This window comes from Eupeodes corollae, chromosome 3, assembly GCF_945859685.1.
Source record: "Eupeodes corollae chromosome 3, idEupCoro1.1, whole genome shotgun sequence".
Classification (NCBI taxonomy): domain Eukaryota; kingdom Metazoa; phylum Arthropoda; class Insecta; order Diptera; family Syrphidae; genus Eupeodes; species Eupeodes corollae.
Window position 1 is genome coordinate 27,925,027 of NC_079149.1, and position 25,614 is coordinate 27,950,640.

Below are 25,614 nucleotides of genomic sequence, written 5' to 3' on the forward strand. Positions count from 1 at the left end.
GTGCTCTTGAGTTTTTTCCAGGATCTGCCGTAATGTGAATATTTGATCAACTGTGGACTTTCCTGGTCTAAAACCACAGTGATAAGGACCTATCAGGTTGTTGACGATGGGCTTTAGAGGTTCACATATTATGGCAGAGAAGATTTGATAGGCGATGTTAAGTAGACTTATTCCTCTATAGTTGGTGCAGTTTAGAGAGTCTCCTTTTTTCAGGATCGGGCAAACAATACTGTGGTTTCATTCATCGGGCATGTTTTCTTCCGACCATATCTTACAGATAAGTTCTAGGTTTATGTACCTGTGAATTTCGTTTCACCTGTTCATAAAACTTTCTAACCACATTCCTGCTTTTATACCTCTCAACATCTTCGACCACACGCTTCTCATGCCCTCTCTTTTTCCTTCTGAGAAGTCGGCGTTCCTCTCGCCTCTTCAGCTCATAGAGCTCACGAGCAGCTCTCGTCCTTTTATGAAGCGCCGCTTTGCGTGCCTGTTGTTTGGCTGCATTTGCCTGCCGACATTCCTCATCAAACCAGGGGTTCCTTGTTGGTGGCTGTTCGAAACCCAGCACATCAGAGGCGGCTTCTCTGATTGCATCTTCGCAATGTTGCCACTGGTTTTCGATACATTGTGTTGGCGGCAGTGAACTTCGAGAGAGGTTACTTGTAACTCGGTCGGAAAAGGATTTGGCGATCTCTGGCGATTGTAGCCGTTCGAAGTTGTATCTTCTCCCAGCACCTCCCTGTTTTATTTTGGGTCTGGAAATCCGAAGTGCTACGTTGGCTACAACGAGGTAGTGGTCCGAGTCGATGTTAGCTCCTCGGAAAGTTCGTACATCCATAATGCTGGAAATGTGTCTGGCGTCGATCGCAATATGGTCTGTCTGGTTGACAGTAGATTGATCTGGAGAAGTCCAAGTTCCTTTGTGGATGTTGAGGTGTGGAAAACGCGTACTGGCTACCATGACGTTTCGCCCCGCAGCAAAATCTATGAGCCTGAATCCGTTGTCGGAAGTGTTGTCGTGCAGGCTGTTCTTCCCGATTATTCCACCAAAGATGTCTTCCCTTCCTAGCTTGGCATTAAAATCGCCCAGGACTATGTTAATATCGTAGCTAGGGCACTGCTCATATGTTTTGTCTAAGAGCTCAAAGAACATATCTTTGGTGTTGTCGTCTTTCTCTTCTGTGGGGGCGTGCGCGCATATCAGGCTAATGTTGCCGAATTTAGCCTTGATGCGTATGGTCATGAGGCGCTCATTAATGCACCTATAGGTCAAGACTTCTTGCCTAAGTCTGGCTCCAATGACGAATCCGCATCCAAATAAGCGCTGTTGGTTTTCGTGGTAGCAGTCACCATAATAAATATCGCAGTTTTTCATCCTCTTTTTGCCCGGCCCATCCCATCGTATTTCTTGGATGGTGATATCATGGTTTTGTTCAAAATAAGTCAACAGTTACTCATCTCTTTTATTTCCGTTTTTTTTGTTTAGATTCGTTTGAAAAACAGATACGAGTTGACTATATCTTCACAGCCTTCAGTACCTTTGATAAATTGTGTCATAAAACGTAAACTTCCAAACTTAAATCCCTGGGCTTTAACGATAAATTTGTTCGTTTGGTTTCGTCGTACTTATGTAATAGATCATACAGCGTAGTTTTTGGGAATGAGCGGTCATCATATTTTTATACCAACACTGGTGTACCACAAGGTAGCCAATTAGGAACTTTATTGTTTTTTTTTACGTTAACGACTTACTACTTATTATAAAACAGTCATCCTCATCTGTTACGCTGATGACATTAAAATTTTCAAACGTATCGACTCACTTGACGACTGTTTGCTCCTAAAAAATGATCTAAATAGTTTTAGCGAATGGTGTTTTATAACAGGATGTTTAAAACGCGTGTTTTAAACATGCTGTTACATCTGTAACAGCAAAATGACCACCACATTTACGGTTGGAGCACTATGTCTCTTTCATGACATTTTCTATGTCCAATTTGCACATTCTCGGCGGTTTTTCATCGATTTATGAATTGCAGCTTTAAGCTCTTGAAACGAACGCTTACCATTGGAAAAGATTCCAAGGAAAGTGCCTAAATGAGTAAAAGTTCCTTTAAGTTATTTAAAGCTTACTTACTTACTTAAGGTGGCGCTAAAATCCGGAGTGGACCTGGGCCTCAACCAACAAGCGTCTCCAGTCAGCTCTGTCCCTAGCTAGGTGTCTCACGTTTCGCACGCCAAGTTGGTTGAGGTCCTCTCCGACCGGGGTGCGCCACCTGAGTCGCGGTCTTTCTCTACTGCGCCGTCCCTCGGGATTGGATTCGAAGACCTTCCGGGCTGGAGCGTTGATGTCCATCCGCTCTACATGACATCTAAGCCGTTGGACTTTAATTCTGCTAACTAGGTAAGTGTCGCTGTATAGCCCCTACAGTTCGTCGCTATATCTTCTCCTCCATTCTCCATCAATACGTACGGGAGCAAAAATCCAGGCCCTAGCGCAATAAATGAGAACCGGGACGATGAGTGTCGTATAGATGGTGATTTTAGATGCTCGAGAGAGGACTTTACTTCTCAATTGCCTTCTAAGTCCAAAGAAGCAGCGATTTGCAAGAGTTATTCTTCGTTTGATTTCAGCGCTGGTGTCGTTGTCTGCATTAATAGCGGTGCCTAGGTAGACAAAGTCGTTAACTACCTCAAAGTTATAGCTGTCCATGGTGACGTTTTTCCAAGACGTCGTTGTTCAGTGTCCTTTTTTGATGACAGCATATACGTGGTCTTGCCCTCATTGACCACTAAACCCATCTTCTTCGCTTCCGTCGCAATGCTCAAAAACGCTCCACAGACATCACGCTTTGATCTTCGTCAAGGTCGGGTAGGCGGAATTGTTGATCTGCGTCGCCGAGGTTGAGTGGTTCTATCTCCCTTACAGAGGTATTCGGTTTGTCATCGCCGTTATATAATTTGGAGAAGTGATCTTTCCATATTCTCAGCATCGACTGCGGTTCTACTACAATGTTCCCTTGATCGTCTTTACAGGCTTCGGTTCGTGGCTGGTACCCTTGGGAGGTTTTTTTTACCTTTTGGTAAAATTTACGAACCTCATTCCTGTTGTGACATCCCTCTATCTCCTCGATCGCGCGCTTCTCATGCTCTCTTTTTTTCCATCTAAGAAGCCGGTGTTCCTCTCTCCTCTTCTGCTGGTAGAGCTCGCGAGCAGCTCTAGTCCTTTTGTGCAGCGCCGTTTTGTATGCCTCTTGTTTTGCTGCGTGCGCGTGGCCGTGTGAAACCTAGCACTTCAGAGGCGGCATTTCTGATGGCTGCAAGGCAATGTTGCCACTGGTTTTCAATGCTTAATGCAGGCAGTAAAGGATTCCTTAAGAGGTTATTAGAGACTCGATCGGAAAAAGACATGGCAGTCTCTTGCGATTGTAGCCGTCTTACGTCGAATCTTCTCACAATACTTCCTTGTTCTTGCTTGGATCGGGATATCCCTAGCCGTACCTTGGCTACAACGAGGTAGTGGTCCTAGTCAATGTTGGCCTCTAGGAATGTTCGGATATCCTGGATACTGGAGAAGTGTCGTGTGTCGATCGCAATGTGGTCAATCTGGTTGACGGCTGATCAGGAGATTTCCATGTCCCCTTGTGGATATTAAGATGCGTGAACTGCGTACTAGTTACCAGAACGTCTCGCCCCGCAGCGAAATCGACCAGCCTGAATCCGTTGTCGGAGGTAGTGTCGTGCAGGCTGTATCTCCCGATTATGCCACCAAAGATGTCTTCTCTTCCTAGCTTGGCATTAAAATCTCCTAAGACAATTTTAATGTCATAGCCAGGGCACTGCTCATCTGTCTTGTCCAAGAGCTCGAAGAATATGTCTTTGATGTCTACATCTTTCTCCTCTGTTGGGTCATGCGCACATATGAGGCTTATGTTGGCGAATTGAGCCTTGATGCGGATTGTCGTGATGCGCTCGCTCACATTGTTGAAACTCAATACTTTTTGCCTGAGTCTAGTTCCAACAACAAATCCACACCCAAATAGACGCTGTCTTTGTTCTCCGTAGCAGTCGCCGAAGTAGATATCGCAGTCTTTTAGTTTGCGTTTGCCCGGTCCATCCCATCGCACTTCTTGGATGGCGGTAATATCTGCCTTGCAGCAGTTTAGGGTTTCCGCTAATTGTTTGGCTGCACGTGGTCTGTTAATTGACCTATCATTCCACGTACAGATCCTAAGTTCGTTGTCCTTATTTCGTTTGCGCGGGTTGTCAACAGTGAATCCGTCCGTATCCGAGGCTTGTTGGTGCTTCTAAACTTAAGGTATTTTGTACATGGCCAGGAAGTCACCCCGACGGAACAACCCCCAACCTGGAGGGCCAGATCCTTAGTATAACTCCAAGGAAGGGGAGCCGACTAAACCGCTCCTTACAGGCCTCGGCTCCGAATATGTCGAAGAACCCCTATAAGGTGTTCACTAAGTAGTTCAACCTTACTGGAACTGTAGACGCCACCGTTGATTCCATCTCCAGAATTCGTCCGCTGCCGCCTGGATAAGGAGAGGTGCCTTAGTGCAAGCACCTCTCCCCCCTCTCTCGTTTGCTGCCCCCAACAACTTTCCACTGGGGTTAGAACTAGGCACCCAATGTTCACCACGGGGAGGTGAGAGTAGGAGTTCATAGACAGAGGTGGGTTTTGAGAAAAACCTGTGGACGATTGTGTCCTCTTGAATGCACATGTCTACCATTTGAACATCAGTTATTTAAAGCATGTATCTTAAAATTCTTAGTACTGGCTTAGTTATACTTGTTTAATGTTAAAAATTACAGATTCAAACGTGACTACAGTATAAAAATTGAATTTGAAACATTTTATTGGAAAACTTTTAACTTTTCTTTCTAAATGTGTTTTGCATTTGATTGAAACTAAGAGTAACATAAAGAGAGCTCTAAAGTCAAAAGTGGCAACCTTTTATATAAAAAACAAACATTTCGCCACCCTAAAATAAATTCTATAAATTTTTAGAAATTACATACAAGCCTCCACCCTGTAGGTTTTTGATCTTGGTTAATGCTCAATGCAATGCGACTTACTATAAATTGTCTATTAAAACAATCCATATACAAAATCCAAAACATAAATCTAAAATCCTTGTGGGAAATTAATTTAGTTGTTACGGGATTATCCTTCCATATTCATTCACATTTATTCCTTAGTTTTGATGTATTTTCTTTGAAACCATCATTCTACTTACTAATTCCTTATTCTATGTAATTTTTATATTTATAGGAAAATTCAAAGAACAATCTACATCGAATTCAGCATGGCTACCAGTTTTGAATTCAAGAGTACCAGATCCAAGACCCGGTACATGTGTCAATGATACATCAAATCTGCCAGACACTGTTCTTAATTTCATCCGATCTCATCCGCTTATGGACAAGGCCGTTAACCACGAACACAACAATCCTGTTTATTATAAAAGGGATTTGGTCTTTACTAAGCTCGTTGTTGACAAGTGAGTATAATACCTTAGAAATACCTCATAAGCATGAATGTAACTGTATTATGCAATCTGAATGTCTGATTTATGATTTTTTTGTTTATATGCTTGATTCCTTTGGTAAGGATTTGATGTTATGTCCTTATATCCTGTCTTAAATAATTCTCTAGAATTGTCTCAAGTTGTAAGTTGGGTGGTGGGTGTTTTATGAATAAGTTCATTATAATTCCATCGTGTTTCGTTATCCTTTCTGAAACTAAGCAATAAACATGGTTATAGTGTGTAGCTAAGGATTAAGTTTTATAATTTTCATTCATTGTATCAGTGGGAATATTTTGGTGTGTGCGTGTGCGTTGATTATTGAAACATAAATGAGAAACACTTAATATATATTTATGAATAAGTGGTTGTAATAAGTAGGGTATTAATTTAATTGTTATACATTTATTTTATTATTAATTTTTGGAAACTGTTGTAAGCTTGAATTTATCTGTAAAGTGAAGTTTCTTGTATCACATTTTTTGTGAACAATAAAATAGAAAACAAATTGAGACGGATTTCAATATTTAAGAATTTTCAAATAAATAAATTGTTCAAATAAATTGTTTTTCCATAAGGACGGGTAGATGTTGAAATGGAATGAAACAAGCTGTGTGTGAGGTATTAATAAAATTATTTATTTTATTTGCGACTTCAAGAAATTCCACAGGAAAAAGTCTACCGTGGTCAATTCGCACGACTTGAGAGGCCATGCAAAATATCAACCGTGGCGTTTGCTGTGTTGCACGAAGCGATGTATTTCTGGAACATGTCATCTAGGTCCAAATGGTTCAATTTGGGCCATAAGAAACTTTTTATCATCGTTGACGTGATCGCCTCACTAACACCCTTATCAAAAAAGTACCGATCAATTACGCATCTGGCACAAAATCCACACCAAACAGTAATTTTTGAGGTTGCAATATCTCCTGGCGAACCTCGCGTGGGTTGGTGTCGTCCCATAACGACAATTTTGCACGTCACTAAAGATGATTTTCGGTTAAAATTGGCGTCTTCTTCTAAACGATTCGAAGCCAAGTCAGCGAACAAACGGTGTTGTCTATGGTTATGAACCTGGAGCTCCTGGGTCAGTTGGATCTTGTACGGGTGCAGGCCCAAGTCCCAACGCAAAATTTACCAAGTTGAAGTCTGCGAAAGGCCGAGTCCTTGTGCACGGCGAGGGTTCTTCTGTACACTTTAACGGACCGCGACGATGTTCTAGCTCGATCTTGCTTGTGAGTTTGAGTGAGTTTGTTGGCTAAACCGTTCGTCTCAATTTGGCCCCCAAACGTTGAAGAGTCGACTATAAAGAGCCATCACGACTACCGTAAAATGGGCGCAATGCACCCAACGCTTGCATTAACGAAGACTCATTTTATTAATATAGTCTTATCATTTGAACGTACTGTTCAATCGTGTTACTTGCCATGATGATTTGGCATACAAAACTAAACAAAAGATTTGACAGATGTCACCAAAACAAAATGGCCACAAGGGGTTGCAAAAATCTACCCGCGCCAATTTAAAAACCCATTAGTTGAAGGTAGTTTATTAGAGCCAGGTTAAAGGCCACATAAAGGAATATCATAAGGTTTTTCAAGATTCCTAATAATAAATTAAAACATAATATTAATACAAACGAATTTGTCAAAGGCTCAAAATTGTACCTCTTAGGGGTTTCCAATAAGAGGCTTCATTTTTAGCATTTTTCAGATGTCACTTTTGAAGCTTTCATCTCTTCACATTTGACAAATTAAAATTAAATTATTGCTCAAAATTGAATAACATAGGCGTCAAAATTCTACACCGGATCGAGACAATTTTAGACTTTTAAGTGAAACACCTTCCCGGTTGATAATAACAGCAGTGAAAAATTGAGCTTAATAGCAATTGAGTTGATAGCTTTTTAGGTCATAAGTTTACCCACATTTTTGGATTCATCGTCAATCTTTGAAATTAGGCAAATGTTTTTTATGATTTGTTAGTTCAGTAAACTCAAGAACTTAAGACTGTCCTGCATTGAATTTTAAATACAAGATCCTTATTTTTTACTAAAAAATATCTTAAGTAATGAAACCCATTTTTACTTCCCTGTCTATGGTTCATCTGAGGCTCAAATAATCAAAAAAAACTTATTGTTGAAAAGTCTGTGTTTGTTAAACTGGTGGTGTGATTGGGCCTTACTTATTTGAAAAGGGAAAGTGTAACTGTTACAGTGAATGTATCGTACTACCGAGTTATTTTTTTGTTTGTTTTTGTTTTTTGTTTAACAGGAGGAAATCTTCAAAAGACACTTGGCAGTATTCGACACCAAGTAGTGTGGGACTCTTAACCACTAAAACCACCTCTTCATCAGGACCAATCTTGAAGAATCGACTTCCGATTTTTCTTTCTTAATTTTGTACAATTACTTTGGGGAAGTTTAAACTTTTAATACTTTCCAATGTTTTTTTTGTTTAGACCATAATCTCATGAGGCTTGGTTCTTCTTAATGTCCAAACATGGTTTCCTATATTCAAGACGGACTCCATTTCAGAATTAGTATGACTTTGCAGTCTCTGGTTGTGCGATACAGCGTATTTTTTAACAACTTCTGTAACCATTTCTATTTGTAAGTCACGATGTAGACCGGTATTTCTTATGTACCAAGGTGCATTAACTTTTCCACGAAGGACTTTGTTTTAGAATTTTTGGATGATTTCGGTATTTGTTTTATTTGTACAGCCCCATAATTGAATTCCTTAGGTCCAAACAGGCTTAAGTACTTCACTATACAACATTATTTTGTTTTGAATTGATAAATCAGAGTTGTTACCAAGTAACCAATACATTTTTCTATATTTCAAGTTTAGTTCTTCTCTTTTCTTTTTGATGTGCTCTTTCCACTTTAGCTTTGCATCCAAAGTCATTCCAAGATATTTGGCGTATTGGCGTAAGGAACAGCTTGATAATTAATGAATATTGGGATATTGTTTATCTTTTTATTTGTAAAGTTTTTATGTGAAGAAGCCATTTTTAGGCCCAAGCTCACACTGTTTCGACGCCATTTTGTAGTTTTACTGCTGCCTTAGAGACACATTTGTCGGGTACCAAAATTGCGTTATCATCTGCAAAAGTAGCCATTATGGTGTGATTACCAACTGAAATAACCCTTGTGTATAGTAAATACAGGGTAGGACCTAGGACACTTCCTTGTGTACACCGGCTTCTAATTTCTTCAATTTTGGGTATTCTTGATCGTACCTTACTCTAAACAATCGGTCTGAGATGTACGATTTTAATATTTCAAAGTACTGCCTGAGAAGATCCCTTTGCTGTTTGTACTCAAGTCCCTCATGCCAAACCTTGTCAAAAGCTTGAGCAACATCTAAGAAAATGGCTGAAAATGCTTGTTTTTCTCTTATGCTTTTTTCTATTACATCCAAAATTCTATGAACTTGGTCTATCGTGGAATGTTTATTTCTTAACCCAAACTGATGGTTTGGGATTAACCTTCTTTCTTCTATGATTTTGCGAAGTCTCTTCAGAAGCAGTTTTTCAAAAACTTTTGCCATAATTGGTAAAAGCGATATTGGTCTGTAAGCCGTGACTTCTGTAGTTGGTTTACCTTGCTTTGGTATGACAATTACTTCAGCAATTTTCCAATGGTGCGGGACATACCGTTGCTTAAGGCATGCATTTAATATATATTGGAGTTTAATGAAGGCTTTCAATCGCATTTCTTTCATAACCTGAGCAGTAATTACATAGATCGTAACCTGGTGATTTTTTATTTGATAGTTGATGTAAACACATACTTTTTATTTCTTTAAGTCTTCAAATTGGTATTTCACTTTCATCTATCTTATCAACAAACTGTAAGTTATTTTCAGCCGCGTTTGATGAGTATGGCTTAAAAACATTCGCAAGATGTTCACCGATAAGGTTAGCCTTTTCTTTTGGGTTACCGATCCGTTTTCCATCTTGAGATTTTAAGCGCGAGTTTTGTAACTGCGGTCTTTTCATGCACTTTGCTGCTTTCCAAAGCGAAAAATCGGTTGAAATCGAGTGAATCATTTTTGAATTCATAAATTTGTTTTTTAAGATTGTTGCTTATACGGTTAAACGTTGTTTTATCATCTGGAAATCTAGTATTTTACCATTTTCTTCGAGCTCTTCTTTTCTCTATTATCAACTGTCTTATCTCTTAAGGATATTTTATTTCATTTTTTTATTCTATTAGAAAATGTTGGAGTACTTTCTTCAGCGACTTGTTGCACATCAGCAATAAACTGTTCCACTTCATGGTCAATTTGCTCGATTGTATCCATGGGAGATCTTAAATTTATAAAACTTAAAAGCCTTTCTCTAAAATCATTTCAGTTTGTTTTCTTATTTACAAGCTTTGTATTACTTTTTTTTAGTACTTCCGATTCAGTTAGTGATAGAATCACTGGAATTTAATCTGATGAGAGGTCATAATTACCTTCGACACTAATGTGATTTCGTTTGATTCCTTTAGCTACGAAAAAGTCAATAACGTCTGGTTTTTTGGTAGTATCGGAAGGCCAGTAAGTTGGCGACCTAGAAGAATAGAATTCACAATTGTATTTACGGCCTGCTTTGAAAAGTCTTTTACCTTTTGTTGATATACGTAAGTCTTGAACCCCAATGAGTGTGTTTCGCATTGAAGTCTCCACCCACAAGAAAGTTATGCCCAAGAAGATTAAATAGATCTTTATAGTCATCTTCTGTCGGGGAGCACCTTGGTGTGCAGTATATAGCTGCTATCTTAAACTCTTTCTTTTTCATACCAATACTAATAGTTGTTACTGCATGAAAATTGTTTTTGAAATATAAAAGAATCTGACCTCCATTGAGAAATGTCTAAAGAGATATTGAAAATTCTTATTAAACTTAATCTAATAGTCTACAATTCTGTGAACTTACATATTTAACCTATATTCCTTTTGATTTAATTTTATTACATACACAAGTCTTCCAGAACATCTAACTACTTACATATTTCTTAGAGGAACTCAATTAAAAATTAAATTTTCTCAAATTGCTAACTATGTTAAAATGCTAATCTTCGAAAAGCTATTCCTTCCAAAAGTTTATATCCTATACATTTAACATTCCTTTTGAATACAACATTTCTTCAATTGAGATATTCTCTTACTCGTATATGTATGTGTATTAATTTTATAGGTTAAGTTCATATAATCTTAAATTTATATATGAAAACCTCAGATATGGGCTGTGTTGTTGGTCTTAAAATCAAAATTCCTTTACAATTATTGTATTGCTTTGTACGAGTATCCTGCAACAGAATACTCGCCTAGCTACTTGTCAATTACCACACACAAATTACGATTCTCAAATAATTGAAATAGAATCTATTTATTTAATACCTCAACATTTGTGTGCATCCACAAGCTTAATCTATCTTTGTACTAAACTTGTATACCTGACACATAGATACATACGCACAAACCAATTTAGATAAAGTACATGGGAAACAATGCAATTTCCGACAGATGCAGTTACAGTAAATTACCAATTGAATTCTCAAATTTTATAACATTATGTCCAACACAAAGGATTGAATCCTTTTAAGCTTCCACTTAATTTTCTGGCACATGCTCTGCTCAGTACTCCAGTACTCAATACTCAGCCCATGTTCTGCTCAGCTTATGCCCACCATCACTCGAGATTCGAGTTTGGAAATTCCTAGAATTACATAGGTACTCTTCATATCCATCACATCAGATCCTACCTACACCTCACGTCATGCAGGACCTCAGCCTTAGTATATGCTTACTCCATCCATATGTCCTGTCCATCACGTATTTAAGACAATTGAAAACGGATTCCACTAAAATTTGTTGCCATTAGAGTTAGTTATGCATATTATTCTGTGCATCAGAAATCTGCTGAGTGATGGACTTAGTAATGTGAGGTGCTTAGCAACACAAAACCCAATAAACTTAATCAAGTAATCAAATTCATCATCAATTTCCAATTTCAATTCCAATTGATTATGCATAATATTAATTTAACAAAAATAAATGGCTTTGAAAAATCTTTGTCGTTTTTGGAACTCTGTTGGTGATGTTGGATGTCCTAGAATATTATATACACATATCATCATCAGAGCAGCATACCTATCCCAGCCACAAAAGCTTCGCTTCCTGCTCAATAGCCAACAATTAATTTGCACACCATAATCACAATATTAACGATTAATGGCTGCACTGAGTCCTAATTAAATTAAAATTCAATTTAAATCAGAGAATACGAGTTGGTTTATATATATTCCGTATAGCTACTTATATATTGATGACGTACTCTCACATAGTGGCACGATGGTGACTTTAGTTACGAAATTATACATAAATATTATAACATATATAGATACTTTTCAATCCTCACAAATTTTCCTGAACCGATGATTCAGAAATACATTAAATAATTCTCGTAATCGCAAATTAATAACGCAGCTTAAAAGGACGAAAAAGAAGGAAGAGAAAGAGGTCCATATTCATATAGAACAGATTTCTCCTTTTGCACAATGCATCGCCATCGTCTACTCCTTCCTTTCGACGGTTTGGTAGTTCTCTTCTTTATTTTTGTCAGAAGGACGACGAGACTCAAAATGAGAATTATTATGTCGCCGGTGAGTGTGGGAAAAGATATTCACTTTTTTTCTCATTCAACAATGATGTGGAGAAAATTGGTTCTACTTTTTAAATTGTAATTTTTGTTTGTCAAATGAAACAAATTGAAAAAATTAATATCGTCCTAGTTGCTAGACTTATTGAATTAGGAAAAAAAGTCACTGCCTAGAATAAGTCTTCTTATCCCTCTCAATATCGCACATTGTCCAACATTCAAGTTACAGGTTGCATAACATCAAAAAGTCCTTGCGGTGAGGAATGAAGTCAGAAGTCAGTTCTCCTCTTAGCCGAAATATGCACAAAATTAGTTCGACGGTATACTCGTATTTGTCGTGTAGTTTCTTTTCCGAAATCGTAATCTAGTCTACTGAAAATCATACGGCGCAGTAAACTCTTGGCTTGCTTCGTGTATTTTTCTCTCATCCAGACAAGATATTAAGCGATATAAAGTTGGTTAACCTGCTCAGCTACTTCTATCCAGTCTTTAAACCACCGACTTCGGAATTGGGTTGTTTAAAGAACTACTTTCTTTGGAAGAAAATATAGCTTGGCATTTCGAGAGCTGTAAGGATGTAATCGTCCTGCATCCTGAATGTTTTTATGAAAAAAGACGATAAAGGTGTATCAACCATAACTTATTTCGATATAGGAATTCACTACTATGTGCAATTTCCTTATTATTAAAGCATTGCTTCCACGCTAAAATTATAGCTGTTTTCGCTTTAACGAATTTGTCGGTGATATGTTTTTCCATGCTCAAGTTCTTAGTAAAGTACCCATAGCATGATGGTTAGTTTGGACTGTCATGCGCGAGGTCTTGGGTTGGATCCCTGCCTATACTTTTGTTTCACGGGTGCTGCCTCTTGCGAGGAATTGACAAATTCTCCAAGAGTAATTCTTGATATGAGAGGATGAAAAACTGCGATATTTACTATGGTGTCTGCTACCACGAAAACCAACAGCGCTAATTTGGATGCGGCTTCGTTATTGTAGCCAGACTTAGGAAAGAAGTCTTGAGCTATAGCTGCATCAATAAGCGCCTCATGACCATACGCATCAAGGCTAAATTTGGCAACATTAGCCTGAAAAATTAATAAGCCTAAGTCCTATGCGATTTTAAAGCCAAGATAGGAAGGGAAGACATCTGTGGTAGAATAATCGGGATGAACAGAGTGCACTAGAACACTTCCGACAACGGATTCAGGCTCATAGATTTTGCTGCGGGGCGAAAGGTCATGGCAGCCTGTTCGTGTTTTCACACCTCAACATCCACAAAGGAACTTGGACTTCTTCAGATCAATCTACCGTCAACCAGATTGACCATATTGCGATCGACGCCAGACACGCTTCCAGCATCATGGATGTCCGAACTTTCCGAGGAGTTAACATCGACTCGGACCACTACCTCGTTGTAGCCAAGTAGCACTTCGGATTTCCAGACCCAAGGCAAAACAAGGATGTGCTGGGAGAAGGTACAACGTCGAACGGCTACAAACGTCAGAGATCGCCAAATCCTTTTCCGACCGAGTTACAAATAACCTCTCTGGAAGTTCTCTGCCGCCAACACAATGTATCGAAAACCAGTGGCAACATTGCCAAGATGCAATCAAAGAAGCCGCCTCTGATGTGCTGGGTTTCAAACAGCCACCAACAAGGAACCCCTGGTTTGATGAGGAATGTCGGCAGGCAAATTCAGCCAAACAACAGGCATGCAAAGCGGCGCTACATAAAAGGACGAGAGCTGCTCGTGAGCTCTATGAGCAGAAGAGGCGAGAGGAACGCCGACTTCTCAGAAGAAAAAAGAGAGGGCATGAGAAGCGTGCGGTCGAAGATGTTGAGAGGTTTAGAAGCTGGAATGAAGTTCGAAAGTTTTATGAACAGTTAAAATGGAATCCACAAGTTCATAAACCTAGAACCGAAGGCTGCAAAAACGAAATTGGACACATCATAGTGGAACCGCAGTCAATGCTGAGGATATGGAAAGACCACTTCTGCAGACTGTATAACGGCGACGACGAACAGAATTTCTATATCAGGCAGGATGATCCATTCAACAAAGACGACTAAAGCTAACAATCCCGCCCTCCCAACTTAGACGTAGTAAAGATTGCAATATCCAAGCTGAAGTCTAACAAAGCCGCTGGAGCGGATGGTTTGAATGCCGAGCTCTTTAAAACAGCTGGAGATAAGTTGGTTAGGAGCATGCACCAACTAATTTGTAAGATATGGTCGGAAGAAAGCATGCACCACATGCAAGCATTAAACCGCACCAACTATAGAGGAATAAGTCTACTTAACGTCGCCTATAAAATCTTCTCTCCTGTGAACGTCTAAAGCCCATCGTCAACAACCTGATAGGTCCTTATCAGTGTGGTCTTAGACCAGGAAAGTCCACAGTTGATCAAATATTCACATTACGGCAGATCCTGGACAAAAATCAAAGAACACAAAATCGACACCTACCATCTTTTCATCGATTTCAAGGCCGCATATGACAGCATCTACGCATCTACAGGGACGAGCTGTATAGAGCCATGTATAGTTTTGGTATCCCTGCCAAACTCGTCCGATTGTGCCGGATGACCATGGAGAATTCGGAATTGGATTGTTTAAAAAACTACTTGGCATTTCGAGAGCTTTGAGGATGTAATTTTATGAATAAAGGCGATAACCCAGTTTCCAACATAGTCATGTAGTTTGGCGAACTCTAGAATCCGTTTTATGTAAAATATGAGCAGTTTAGCCACTTGTTCATATTTCCAACCTCCCCACGCCTACGCCGCATAAAACAGAACTGATTCCGATAGAGCTTCGTCTTCTTTAACCAATTTGCCAGTGAGATGTTTTTCCATGCTAAACTTCTTAGAAAAGCAGACTCTATTCTTTCACCAACTCTACTTTTTCACCATTATTATGCAATTGCTCACTTGCACGCCGTCTTTCTCCGCCATTCTTAAAAGCCATCAAAGTTTTTCTTGTATCTAAAAAAACCATTGAAAGTTTTTTTCAACTAATGTTTATTTCGTGAATGGTAACACTTGGATCATGTCTGATTTGACAGATAAATAGTTGTATCCTTCCGCTGAGCGAATATGGTTGTGTATACACTTGAACAACGCTGATAACAAAGCTTAGAGAAGATGCCGATTTTGCCAAAAAAAATCATCTTTTCGGATGAAGCTCATTTTGATCTTTGCGGGTAAGCAAAATTGTGGCATTTGGGGCACAAAGAACCAGCACGCATACATCAAAAAGCCGAAACACTCAAAATGAGTCACTTTTTAGTGGAGATTTTGGTTCAGAGGCATAATTTGGCCATTTTTCTTCGAAAATGAGCAAAGAATGGTTGTAATGGTTGATATTGGCAACATTTGGTTTCAACGACCCTTTTTATTTATTTATATTATAAGATAATTGTTTTTACTTTTTTTTATTAAATAAATTTGATTTTATTTCATATGAAATATTTTATTTTAATTACTGTACTCAATTTTGATTTTTGTATTTATTCTGTTTTATATTTAATGCAGTTTTGAATTTTGTATTATTTTTGATTCTTATTAAAATGATTAAGTCAATTTTTATAAGCACAGTTCTGTACAATTGCATATTATATTGGACATCATAATAATGGGCGTTGAAATGGTGTGGTTGGCATCAGAGTACAGACAGTGGCTTGAAAATATACTCTTATAAAATATTAAATTATTTAATCCTACCGAGCGTAATCCTTGCATTTTATGTTTGCATAGATATACGAAAACGACTACTACTACGACTATGCATGTACATTGTACATACATATGCATATATTTACCACCCAAGGATTTATTTTTTAAATTTAATTCGCAATTGTTTGTGAATTTATTATTTATATTCTTCATATGAATATATGTACATATGTACGAGTATGTATGTGAGTACCTATTTTCGTTCGAGAGTATTGTGATTCACATATTTTTATTTTTATCAATTTCGTCTCCTGGGAGATATTTTAATCCATTTTGGTCTCCACTCAGCCATGACTACATATTGAAATTAATATAATATTTCAATGACACTCACAAGCCTATACTCTACAGCACATCATTTTGAAGGATATGTTTTTTTTTTGTGTGTCCATATTATATTCGAATGTATGTATTTCGTCGATTGTTGCAGAAAATGAAAAAAATACTTCCCGAGTGAGAAAGCAACACAAAGAAATAACAAAAAAATTGAAATTTCATTTAACCAGCGCGTTTAGCTCCCAGGATACTTATTATTAATTATCCTTACATATACTACCCTACACTTTATTTTGAACGCACATAAACACACGCACATGTACATTGTACACTTATGACACTTGTTATATATTTTTAGCTTGTTTTGTTATTTTGGTTAAGCTTTTGGAAAAAAAAAACAAATTATAATTGTTCTTTGGGGAAGCGAAAAAGGACTTAATGGAATGAATAGACAACCATAGAACATGCATACCACAAAATATAGAACAAAACCATAGAGCCATAAATAAAATCGCATCTCTAAATGAAAAACCCATTTTCGTGGGTATGTTTTTTCTCTTGTCTTTACTTTTTTTTCGGTTACCATGTTATTGAAGAGATGGACGATTTGAATTCAGTCTCTCTAAGGTATCGGGGGGAGTTTTAATTTCAAAAACAGTATGAATTTTCGGGAGCAATAGAAGATGGGTTTTGTTTTTCGATGTTATGAAGTCGATTCCCATGGTGAATATGTTTAAAAAACATTCATCATGTACAAGAGGATAGAACGCTCAGAAAAATATTACCAGTTTCATCTAAAAATACCATTTAAAATGTCAGCTTTGAGCAATAGATGAGGTTCTAGGGATTGATTTGGAAAATATTGCAATTTTGGGATAAATAAATTGAAATACTCGCATTAAAAAGAGAATGGGTGAAAATGAATAATATGTGATAGAGGAAGGCCAACTGCAGATGAGGTAGCTCGTCATGATAGACGCTTCTGTGCAGTTGTCTAAAGCCTCATAAGTAGCTTAGTGTATTTATTTTTTGAAATGCGATGGGTACTAATCTCAAAACTTGCTTATTTCGCGAACGGTAACACTTAGCTCATGTCTCATTTGACAGACGAATAGTTTTATCCTACCGCTGAACGAATATAATTAAGCACGAGGGTAGACCCAAAAAAGCGTTAATTTCGTCATAACTTATTTATTTATTAATATTTTCACACTAAATGTTTATGACATTCAAAGTATTTTCTTTCGACCGCAACGCACTTAAGGCCTTCCAGCGATATTTGTTTTACCTGCTATATACCGTCATAAAACGCTTTCCTCTTATGTCCTTTTTAAGTCTGGTTAACAAAAAGAAATCACAAGTGTAAGAGGCTTCATCTCTTACGATATCAAATATCACTGTACTTAATAATTACTATTTATTTTTCCTGTTTCTATGTAATCAAAATAATATTTTTCATAAGTAATAAAGAAGTTTTGTTCATGTTAATACGTTTTGTTTCTCATTTTGATCAAGAAAATCCCCATAATAAATCAGAAGTGGGATAAAGTTCCTCATTTAATTGAATAGTGGTTGCATTTCTTACGATAAATTAAAGAAAATTTACCAAAAAAATTTGTTTCCAAACATGGATGCAAATGCAATGGCTCGTGTTTTGAGTTTTTTTGGAAAACCCTTCTGTGCAAATCCTTAAAGAGAAGCTTGTCCAGATGAATTTAAGCACACATGGTACCAAGACTTTACTTAAGGCCCGTTTAAATGAAGCCATTGATTCGCTTGACCCTGAGCAGATTGAAAATCTGTTCCCTGTTGTTGACCAGGAAAATGAGGCAAGTTGTGATGACGCACATGAGGACGAGGATGACGCTGTGTCATAACGTCTTGAAAAACTCCGTGATTTAGTCAAGAAAAAGGAAGAAATCGCTGCTTTGGAAAAACGTTTGGCTGAACTCAGCACTAACAGCCCTATTCGTGAGTTCCAGGACGTTAGTGCACATTCGTCACGTGATATCGAGGAGTCCTTACCATTATTTAGTGGCGACGATAATTATCCTATTAGTAAGTGGATTGAAAACGTCGTGGATGCTATGGTCACTTACCATCTGAGTGTGTCAGAGGCTTTCCAAGTTATTTTTGCGGTCAAGAACGTCTCGATCATGGAAAGATCTGAAAGCAGCTCTGATGTCTGAGTTTCACTACCATACAACCGCAACAGACGTCCATAACACATTGCGGAATCGAAAAAAAAACCTTGAGATGAAAATTACCAGCAATACGTTTTATCCATGCAGGAGATAGCTTCTTCCGCAGAGATTGATGAACAGGATGTGATTGCCTATATAATCAAGGGAATCCCTGATTCAATATTTAATAAGCAAATCATGCTTACTGCAAATACCATCGCTGATCTTAAGATTCTGCGCAAGTATGAAATAATGAAATCCTAGTTAGAACCTACGAGTTCTGGTTAGTGGGGGGGGGGGGTTAACGATTGGTGTCATGCCGTTTTTAAGCTACAAACATGGATTAACTCGAAGCTCCTTTTTCTCGCCTGTGAGAAGACTAGGGACAGATTTGGCTGCAACTCGTTTCATGTGTAAATCTTCTAAAGAAATGCTCTGATCTGAACTCCATGATATTCTACTCATTTCTGCTTCACCCGTTCATTCCCTTACTGAGGAGGAACCAACTGATATCGACAGCTCTCTGAGTTTATAAGAATACAAGAGGAAGACATTGTAGATGCAATAATATCGATTAAATCTAATGCTACTGTACTGGACCAAATGGACCGTAAGTTTTTGAGATTACTGCTTACATATATACTGCGCTATATAACAACATATTGACTACTTCTGAGGAAGAAGGCTAAGATTATTCATATTCCCAAAAAGCAAACAGATACTGCTACAGAATTTCGGCCGATTGCCATTCTTCCGTTTCTTTCGAAGGTATTAGAAAAAACTATTCTGGGGCAGATCGAAAAATATCTTACAATCAACAACCTGTCAAGTACCTGTCAGTCTGGTTTTCGACCTAAGCGCTGCTGCAAATCCGCCTTACTCTTTGTAACTGATGAAATAAGAATGGTTATGGACAGTGATTATGTTACATTGCTAACACTTTTAGATTATTCAAAGGCTTTAACCACTCAATTCTTTGTAGAAAGCTTTGGGTTTTCTTTAGAGTCCTGTAAGCTTGTTCTTTCATATCTCAGCGGAAGACAACAGTGCGTGGTGGCCAATGGATACTCGTCCACATTTCTCAATGTTTTGAGTGGAGGGCCACAGGGATCTATCCTTGGATCAACGCTCTTCTCACTTTACGTAAATGAGTTATTACAAGTTGCTAAACATTTAATTCATCTTTATGCTGATGATGTATGTATCTCCTAATAAGGCGACCTTTTGGAGCTGAAAATGATGCCGTAGCTTTAATGGGCGTTACCACGCCCAAATTTTGCAATCGTTTCTTATCCCTTATCACCTAAAACCATAAAACCTAAATCATAAAATGACATTAAAACAGAAACGTCGTTCAAAATATCACTAAAAAACGTCAAAAGGTCCAAATAAAATGTCATTTCACCCAAACAACTTTTCACTCTCGTAACGCTCAAATTTAGAAAAGTCATACTACGCAAAAGATTTTAGGTAGTTAGGTTCTGAGACGCGTATAAGCAGTGAGGTTTGTATGATGGGGTATGATGCCCCTGCAACAACGCCCCTACTTGAATTCACTATAGGAGTTGGGCTAGTTGCGAAGTTGGGTGTATTTAGACTTTCTTTAGATTTGAAGAATCTGTATTTAAGGAAATTTTGCAAACACAAATCCTTGCATCTATCCCAAAACCTATCGTAGGACGGTTTATATGCCATAATCCTAAATGTTTACACTGTTTCGTTCTATTTCACTATAAAAAATATCTTTTTCCGCTTTCTGAAATTGTTACGATTTCTTGACGTTCTGGGTTTTTGAGCGATCTGACATTTTTTCGTTTAATGTTTGCGTTTGAGCGATACAAAGTGAAAATGTAGCAGTTTTGTAAGAATGGCCAAATGATGCATCGATATGTTAATTGGTAATTTGGGTATTATGACACTTTATGATTGATTTGGGCAATATGGTATTGATTTTGGGCCTTGTGGCATTTTGTCTTGAAAATGTTTTCGGTGATATTATATTTTTAATTTGGGTGATATGAGTTTGGGTGAAAGGACCTTACGCCGCTAGTGATTGACCGGCTTGCGTTCTTAACATTAAAATTCCTAGGATTCTAACATTTTATTCAAAATACCGTTTAATGTCGTTTTTGGAATGCCAAATTCTTAAAATGGAAGAATAGTCTACTTATATAAATGTTCTTGAATACTACGGGCTGCAGTAGCAAAATTTAGCTTTGTTCTTGATTTTTTTTTCGAAACATCCATAACTAATCCCAACAGGGCAAGTTCTATCGAAAGTTTTACTATTTCCGGCTGAGAAAGTGCTTAAATTCTGCGATCTGACTGCAAAATGTTTGCCAATTTTGTAGTGAATATTAAAATGTTCAATAAATTGTTGAAGCGTCTATTGATCTATTTGTGGTAATAGTGCAATTTCTACTTGTCAAATATTGAATGATGTCAGATCCATTTGATTTGAGAAATCTTTACTTTATACAAACTATTCGAATCTGAAAATTCCGATAGTGTCTTTTTTATCAATAAATACCACAAAATCTATCTTTACCCAAAATCATAAAAAAACATTTTCAAAACAATACAAAATTATAAAACATAATTTCTCATGCTTTTTTGTTTATACAATATTTTCAGAATCGACCAAGAAAACACTGTCTACTATGTAGGCACCAACCTTGGACGTATCTATAAAATCGTCCAATACTATCGCAATGGTGAATCACTTTCCAAATTGCTGGATATCTTTGAAATTGCCCTAAACGAAGCCATTCAAGTAATGGAAATCAGCCAGACACGTAAGTCACTTTATGTGGCCACAGATTATCGCATCAAACAAATCGATTTGGCAATGTGCAATCGACGCTATGACAGTTGCTTCCGTTGTGTTCGAGATCCTTATTGTGGTTGGGATAGGGATGCTAAAGTGTGCAGTCCTTATAAAATGGGATTATTACAGGTAAATCTTTATGTATAGAGATTGAGAACAGACACAAAGGAGATTTATGGTCTTTTCCATTCAATTCATATTGTTATAACGGTAATATTCATACATATATTTATCTATTCAAACTTTATAAAAGGATGTTGGAAACCGCACCAATGACATTTGTGATTCAAGCGTGCTGAAGAAGAAAATTGTTGTCACCTATGGACAAAGTGTGCATTTAGGATGCTTCGTTAAGATACCAGAAGTTTTGAAGAACGAACAAGTTACTTGGTATCATCATTCCAAGGATAAAGGACGGTAAGTTAGAAGATACAAGAAAATGAAATATCAGTTCAATATTTTGAGTAATCTTTAATAAAATATTTAATTAAAAAATACTTCTTTATAATCTTTTTGCAGCTATGAAATTAAATACAGTCCAACAAAATACATTGAAACCACCGAACGTGGATTGGTTGTTGTATCCGTTAACGAAGCTGACGGCGGTCGTTATGATTGTCACCTGGGTGGATCGCTTTTGTGTAGTTATAATATCACTGTCGACGCTCATAGGTAAGTGTAGTGGTGAATTATGTAGTGCATGCGGTACAGGACGGTATCAGAAATGTATTTTCCTTTTTTCCCTCGCTCAGAAGTCCGTCGTTGTTGCAGAAGGAAAAGTTCGTTCAGTGGAGTTTAGTCTTTTAATTTATTTATTAATTCATATATTCAAATGATTCTGAGGTGAATTTCGCCCTCTTTGCTTAGACGAATCTGCATGTTCAGCAAGGTCTTTCAACTTATTTGGTTTCCAGCCGAGCGGTGTTATCTAAGGGCATTGAAAAAAGTGGTTTAGCTGTCATAAGCTATTTTAAAACTTATGTCTTCAAATAATTGTTAGGTATACAAATTTAAAAATTGTATTAATTTCATACTGAATTTGACACCTGTCAAACTAAACAAACCACACTACACTTCTAATTATAGTCTGAAAAGTTTTACAAAATTTCACTTTCGTCCTCAAATTGTGCCAAAAATGTTTTGGCACTTTTTCACTCTCTTTAATACTTTTGCAGTATTTTTATTTCGGAGACAGTTTCCGTTTGAAAATGAAATTAAATAATTATTTTGCTTGTGAAATTCATCTAATTTTTCTACGACATTCTAAGAGAGTAGAATTTAAGTTTCTGTTAAACAATCGTTGAATAATTAATGGACTGATAGTGACGGTGACGGTGTCACTGGAGTGTTTTGCTGAATACTCGAGGAGTATAATTATTTCAAAAAGTGGCTGGCATGGTACACAAACATCCATCCCAATGCGTTAATTTTGTCTTCTTCCGAAGCTACATTAACAGGACTCGTTGCTTATACTACTTTTGTCATTTTCATCATAGGGTTTTGAATGACGTGCTTTAAAATGTTTCTATTTAATTGAATAACTCCCACCTTCCTTATTGTTCCCTCTCACAAGACCTTTTTACAATATCAAGCCAATTTTATATTAATTTCTTGTATCCTTTTTTTGTAGATGCACACCGCCAAACAAAAGCAACGACTATCAAAAAATATATGCAGACTGGTGTCATGAGTTTGAGAAATACAAATCGGCCATGAAGTCCTGGGAAAAAACGCAAGCGGTAAGTATTTTTAATGTTAAGACTTTATACTTTGAGGCTTCAAGCTTCATAGTTAGAAGTGACTCACTTCATAGGTAGATAGTTAAAATGTTTTAACTACAATCACCCTTTCTGAGGACAATAGTTATTTTATACAGAATTAGATTATTAACTATTTTTAATTGAATACTTTAAAAGTTTTAACATGAATATCATAGACTTTGCATAAGTTTTTAGGCAAAATTTAAATGAAATTAATCTAAGGGTTGAAAATAGTTTTGGTTATATTTTGAAAAAACTTTGTATGGTTAAAACGGTCAGTTAATTTCCTTTGAAAGTAGGGAAGTAAATTTATTTATTTTATTTTAATGACTTTTTAATGGTTTTATGAACTATCTTGCAACTTCAATTATTTTAATTATAATACGTGGACGTGTTTTGAAATATTTCATTAATCTTTTTTAATACGATTTATCAATTTTATGTGAATCAAAAAGGTTAAAAAGTTTAATTTAAACAGAGGGTTAGGAATATAGATTTGATAAAATTTCACATTACATACCTATTATTAGAATGGTAAAATCGTAATTCTTAAAATTCTTGAATTGTTTTTGAACGTTACCTCACATTTCAAATAATTTGAATTAAACGTACTTAAAAAGTTTCAAATTCGTAACATTTTATTAAAACATAACGAAACATAATTTTTTGTACTGAGTGTACCAACAAAGGAATAGAAATACACTTCAAATGTGCTTAAACCGATATTACAGGCTTTTCCAATAAGAGGTTTCAAATTGATATCAATTTAAGTGCACGCCTGTATCCTAAGAACTATTTTATTAACTGCCCATAGGAAGTAACTGTAATGGGTCCGATTTGTCAAATTGAAAATTTTGACATTTCTCGACGTTTCAAGGTCCCTAGAGTCGAAATAAAATATTTTTAGAAAGATATCTGTGCGTACGAGTGTACGTTCGTACGCCCGTTATTTTTGTCATCCATAGCTCAAGAACTTTAAAAGATATAGATTTCAAACAAATTTTGTTATACAGATAATAAGGCAAAAAGATGCAAACACGCTAGAGACTTGAATTAAATTGTATATAATATATTAAAACGTGATATCAAAGAAGTATATTTTTTGAAACAAATCCATTTAACGGTTTTTTTTATAAATCAAAAAAACTGAAAAACAAATTTGTCACCTTCAAAATGTTACGACTAAAATATGATTTCATCTCCATTTTTTGCAACGAAGAATAATATTTTTGACATCTGATAAAATTTTGAGAAAAATCGAATTGACAGTTAAAAAAAAAAATAAAATTCTAAAAAAAAACATTACTCAAAGTTGGTAAAAATTGAATATCGATTCAAATATCTTTTCAAAAACTTGAAATTTAGGCTTCAAACTTATTTTATCTTATAAGAAATATTGTTTTCATCATTAGGAAAAATTTTGAGAAAAATCGAATTGACAGTCTTTGTACAAAAAAATAAAAACCTAAAAAAAATGATAAAAGTTGGTAAAAATTGATTTTCGATCAAATATCTTTTTAAAAATTTGAGATAATAGCTTCTAACTAATTTTTACTTATAAGAAATATTATTTTCAACATTAGGACAAATTTTGAAAAAAATCGAATTGACAGCTTTTTAAAAAAAAATAAAAACTTAAAAAAAAATGTATAAAAGTTTTTAAAAATTGATTTTCGACTCAAATATCTTATTATTATTTCACTGAAGATATTGTTTCCGATCCGTTTTTTCATAAAAAATAAAATCTACAAAAAAAAAATACGCAAATTTGGTAAATATTGATACGAGTACATATAGAAAAACTCTTAAGCAAGACAAATCGACAGACGGGATGGGATGTTATCAGTGTGGGTCGAATCCCAGCCTCTTTTTTTCATAAAGATTGTTTGGCCCAATTTTTGAGAAACTTGACTAATGTCATTTTTAGTCTAAAGGAAAAAATAAAAAAAGGTTAACGTGAATATGCTTTCGGCCTTAATCTTCAAGTTTAAGTAAAATCGACCCAATGATTAAAACTGTATAGGCGGACCCATTTTTACTTGCGACACAAAGGAACTACATATATAGCAAGTATTGCATTCGTAAAAAATTCGAATTTGGGATTTAAATCAAATATGACATTACGGTGGTATAGAAGTAATACAAATGGGTCCCCCGATTCCGTCCGTTTGTCTGTTTGCCGGTCCACCCCCTCAAGCCCAAACCATTGGGTAGTTTTAGCTCAAACTTGGAAGTTAATGTTTTAAGCCGATTTGCGTTAGTATTTCTTGTAATGCTAAAATTTGTATTAAATTTCCTCTGAATTTGTTTTTCCAAATTTGGATTCTTTAAAAAAAACTGCATACTAAAATTATTTTCAAACTAAAATTGAAAAATTTTATACAGGGTTATCCAATGTTATACAATTTGCAGTTTCAAAAGTAAACGTAAATAAAACATAGACAGTATTTGTGTTCATAATACAAGGTGTCTCAAAAGTAAGTTCACATTTGCTTATCTTATTACGCGAAAGCAACTAATCTGAGGAGCGCGGTAGTCTGGTTCTTGGGAATTTAGTCGCTATGGAGCGTTTCCCTGCTGGGGACCGTGTGTTGTGCGTACGTGAGTTTTACAAAAACGGTAATTCGGCGACTGTAGC

The 25,614-nt window shown here is 36.5% G+C and overlaps 1 protein-coding gene across 3 annotated transcripts in view; it reads left to right on the plus strand.

Annotated features, from left to right (window-relative positions):
• The window catches only part of LOC129948913 (semaphorin-2A), a 420,780-nt gene that overhangs the window by 390,838 nt on the left and 4,328 nt on the right, over positions 1-25,614 (plus strand). For all 3 annotated transcript variants that reach the window (XM_056060061.1, XM_056060062.1, XM_056060063.1), the window contains 5 exons: positions 5,288-5,516; positions 21,024-21,345; positions 21,470-21,633; positions 21,736-21,888; positions 22,847-22,955. In XM_056060061.1, the coding sequence (XP_055916036.1) occupies positions 5,288-5,516; positions 21,024-21,345; positions 21,470-21,633; positions 21,736-21,888; positions 22,847-22,955 (977 nt within the window). The remainder of the gene's footprint in view (positions 1-5,287; positions 5,517-21,023; positions 21,346-21,469; positions 21,634-21,735; positions 21,889-22,846; positions 22,956-25,614) is intronic.